The sequence below is a fragment of the Myotis lucifugus genome, unplaced genomic scaffold (genome assembly GCF_000147115.1).
Source record: "Myotis lucifugus unplaced genomic scaffold, Myoluc2.0 scaffold_421, whole genome shotgun sequence".
Classification (NCBI taxonomy): domain Eukaryota; kingdom Metazoa; phylum Chordata; class Mammalia; order Chiroptera; family Vespertilionidae; genus Myotis; species Myotis lucifugus.
Window position 1 is genome coordinate 805,191 of NW_005871469.1, and position 3,529 is coordinate 808,719.

Sequence of the window (3,529 nt, forward strand, 5' to 3'; positions counted from 1 at the left end):
CGCTCACACAGCTGCTGCTTCTTGGACAGGTCGGACTCTCGCATGGTTGCTTTTCCTTGGACAGTTTTAGGCTGCTCATGGGGCTGATGCTCCCTGGACAAGAGCATGCCACTCACGTGTCTGCTGCTCACGTGGTTGAAAAAATAATGTGAAAAGAAGTAGGAAATAAAGGAACAAACAAAAAATGGAGAACAAAGAAAAAAGCAAAAAAAAAGAGCACCAAACCAAAAAAAAAAAAAAAAGGAAAACAAAGAAAAAAGCAAAAAAAAAAAGAACTAACAAAATAATAATGAAAAATGAAAAATTGAAATGTCATTCCTTTGGCTGGCTTAAGATCCCAGTTTTTTGGAATGTCTGTGATTTTGTTGTTGTTTGAAAACACGATAATTTCAAGAGAAACATCAAAAGTGCTTTATTCAAAGTAATGTCCATCACTAGCTACACATTTCCCCCATTTTTCAGGTAATTTGTGGATACCGTCCCAATAGAACTTCTCTTTTTTGAGGCAAACCATTCAGAGACCCAATTTTCCACTTATTCGTATGTTTTGAAGTGCTGCTCAGAAAGTGTGTGTGCCATCGATCAGAACAAGTGGTAATCTGAAGGAGCAAGGTCTGGTGAATACAGCGGGTGGATTAATACTTCCCAGGAAAGATCTTTTAATGTGTCTTTAACTGGTTTTGAAGTGTGTGATGGTATGTTATCATGAAGCTAAATTATTTTGCCGTGTCTTCTGGCCCATTCTTGTCATTTCACGATCAAAGTGTGGATCAAATTGTTGTTTGTTGTTGGTAGCGACCAGTATTAATGATTTCACCTGGTTTTAGAAGCTCATAATACACCACACCTTCCTGATCCCACCAAATGCAGAACGTTGTCTTCTTTCCGAAGCGATTTGGCCTTGCAGTATATGTTGATGGTTGACCTGGATCAACCCATGATTTTGTGCATTTGGGATTCTCAAAATAAATCCACTTTTCATCGCCAGTCACAATTGGATGCAAAAAAAAGACTTTCTTTCCTGCTGTTGAAGCAACATTTTACTGATGACTTTTCGGTTTTCCATTTGTCTTTTGTTCAGTTGATGTGGCACCTATTTTCCTTCCTTTAAAATCTTTCCCATTGCTTGTAAACAATCGGAAATTGTTTGCTGAGCAACGTTTAATCTTTCTGCAAGTTGTTTTTGAGTTTGACATGCATCTTCATCCAATAATGCTTGTAATTGTTGGTCTTCAAACTTTTTCAGTTGACCTGGACGTTCTTTGTCTTTCACATCGAAATCATCACTTTTAAAGCATTTAAAACAGCATTCACAAGTATCTTGAGATGGAGCATGTTCACCATAAGCTTCCTGAAGTATATGATAACTTTTTCTTCAAAACAAAGTAATGAATTAAAAATTCCTGCAATGCTCTTTTTTTAGCATGAAATTCAACATTTTTTCCCCTCTAGAATTATTTTATTAAATCATAAATGTATAACAGCTTCTTAACTCTACACTCACACTTAAATTTTTTTAAAGGAAAAACGTTATGTCTTATTACACCATGATGCTGGCTAATAGCTTTTCAAAACTTTGAGAAAAATCTTAAAAAAGGTTTCACATGTCACCTGAAACTTACAAATTTAACATTATCAAAGAAGGAATGCTTCTACACTCTTACAAAGACCACTAGAAATAAACAACAATTAAAAAGCTAAGAAACTGTCTCAAAGGCATTTTTTTTACAATCCTTCCTCCACAGTAAGGTAATGTTATTAAATAATCCAATCCATTCACAAAATGGCTCTCTGCATCTGCTCTGGTGTCTTCTGCCATATCACTGCATACTTATGCATGACTGAGACAAAAGTTTCCTTAACATTGTTATTTGATAACCTGAAGCTGTTCTGTTACCTCTGGGCTCTCATCCTCTCCTATTTATACAGTGAAGCCCATGGCAAATAGGAAGAAGCTCAATATCGGCTTCTCCCTCCATAGCCCCCACTTCCTCCACTTCCTCCAGGACCATAGTTTCCTCCACCATATGGTCCCCCCATGTTCCTGCTACCACCAAAATCTCCACTCTTCATTGGACCATAGTTAGATGGTTGCTGGTTATAATTTCCAAAATCATTGTAATTTCCACTTCCGTAATTTCCTCCTCCATAGCTGTCATAACCACCTCCGTAGCCCCCACCCTGGTTGCCATATCCAGGTCCTCCACCACCATATCTTCCTCTTCCTCCTCCATAACCAGGGCTACCTCCAAAATTGCCACCTCCAGGCCCTCCTCCATACCCATTATAGCCATCCCCAAATCCACGACCACTTCCATAGCCATCAGATCCTCCTCTAAAGTTACTTCCTGGTCCTGGTCCAAAATTTCCACCACCACCTCGAGGTTCTCCAAAACCAAAGCTGCCTCCTCTTCCACTTGTAGAACTTTGAACTTCCTGCATTTCTTGTCTAGACAAAGCCTTTCTTACTTCTGCATTATGACCATTGATGGTATGGTATTTCTGCAACACAATCTTATCCACAGGGTCATGGTCATCAAAAGTAACAAATCCAAAGCCTCGCTTCTTTCCAGACTGCCTATCAGTAATGATCTCAATGGTATCAATTTTTCCATATTCTTCAAAGTAGTCTCTAAGATGATGTTCCTCAGTATCTTCTTTAATTCCACCAACAAACAGCTTCTTCACCGTTACATGAGCCCCTGGCTTTCCCGATTCCTCTCTTGCAACAGCACGTTTTGGCTCAACCACTCTTCCATCAATTGAATGAGGTCTTGCAGCCATGGCGGCATCAACCTCAGCCATGGATGAAAAAGTTACAAAACCAAATCCTCTTGATCTTTTGCTTGCAGGATCTCTCATTACCACACAGTCTGTAAGTTTCCCCCATTGCTCATAGTAGTTCCTCAAACTTTCTTCTGTGGTTCCAAAGCTCAAGCCACCAATAAAGAGTTTACGGAACTGTTCCTTTTCTCTCTCCATCGCGGACTCAGTCGCTTCAGCCCGATTTCCCGCAGCGGAGCGGGATGAGAGAGATCTCCCCGGTCGCATGCGAACCCGACTCATCCTGGCGCTGTAGTGAGAACTGCCGCCGCTGGAGAAACAAGGCGAGAGGCACGTCCGCACGCTGAGCCGGCGCCGCTGCTAATGCCACTCCAGCCGCGGTCGCCACTTTTCTAGAACCTTCCCTCCCACCGACGCGTCCCTCAGTCAGGGCGCTGCGTGAACGCCCTAACTGCCGCCAATGGCGGGAACCCTCCAGGCCCTCCTTAAGCCGAAGGTGTACTCCGCCCTCCTCCCCGCCCTGGGGAGCGCTGGGCGTCCCGGGCGTAAGCCGGCTCCGTGAATTGCGGGAGGCTCGCGGCGGCGCAGTCCGCTCGCTGGGAACCGGGTTCAGGCCCCGCCTGAGCGCAGGGCAGGTGAGAAATGGTCGCGCCCTTGGAGACTAAAGCTGTCGGGTGGCGCTGGATCCACAGCCCAGAGGCCCCCTCCCTCAGCACAGCCTTGGGACAGTGCTCCCTCCTGGCCT

At 43.6% G+C, this 3,529-nt stretch overlaps 2 protein-coding genes across 3 annotated transcripts in view; one reads left to right on the plus strand and one right to left on the minus strand.

The window, feature by feature from the left end:
- LOC102431319 (carcinoembryonic antigen-related cell adhesion molecule 21) overlaps positions 1-3,529 on the plus strand; it is an 18,681-nt gene that overhangs the window by 7,495 nt on the left and 7,657 nt on the right. The window lies entirely within an intron of this gene.
- On the minus strand, positions 1,758-3,034 carry LOC102430786 (heterogeneous nuclear ribonucleoproteins A2/B1-like). 2 transcript variants are annotated; one of them, XM_006102646.3, is made up of 2 exons: positions 2,262-3,034; positions 1,758-2,141 (listed from the first exon to the last, which is right to left on the minus strand). In XM_006102646.3, exons 1-2 carry the CDS (start codon positions 2,980-2,982, stop codon positions 1,957-1,959), a joined length of 906 nt encoding a protein of 301 aa, XP_006102708.1. In that variant the 5' UTR covers positions 2,983-3,034; the 3' UTR covers positions 1,758-1,956. The 2 variants fall into 2 exon arrangements, with proteins under 2 accessions (XP_006102708.1, XP_006102707.1); XM_006102645.3 differs by having other exon boundaries at positions 1,758-3,034.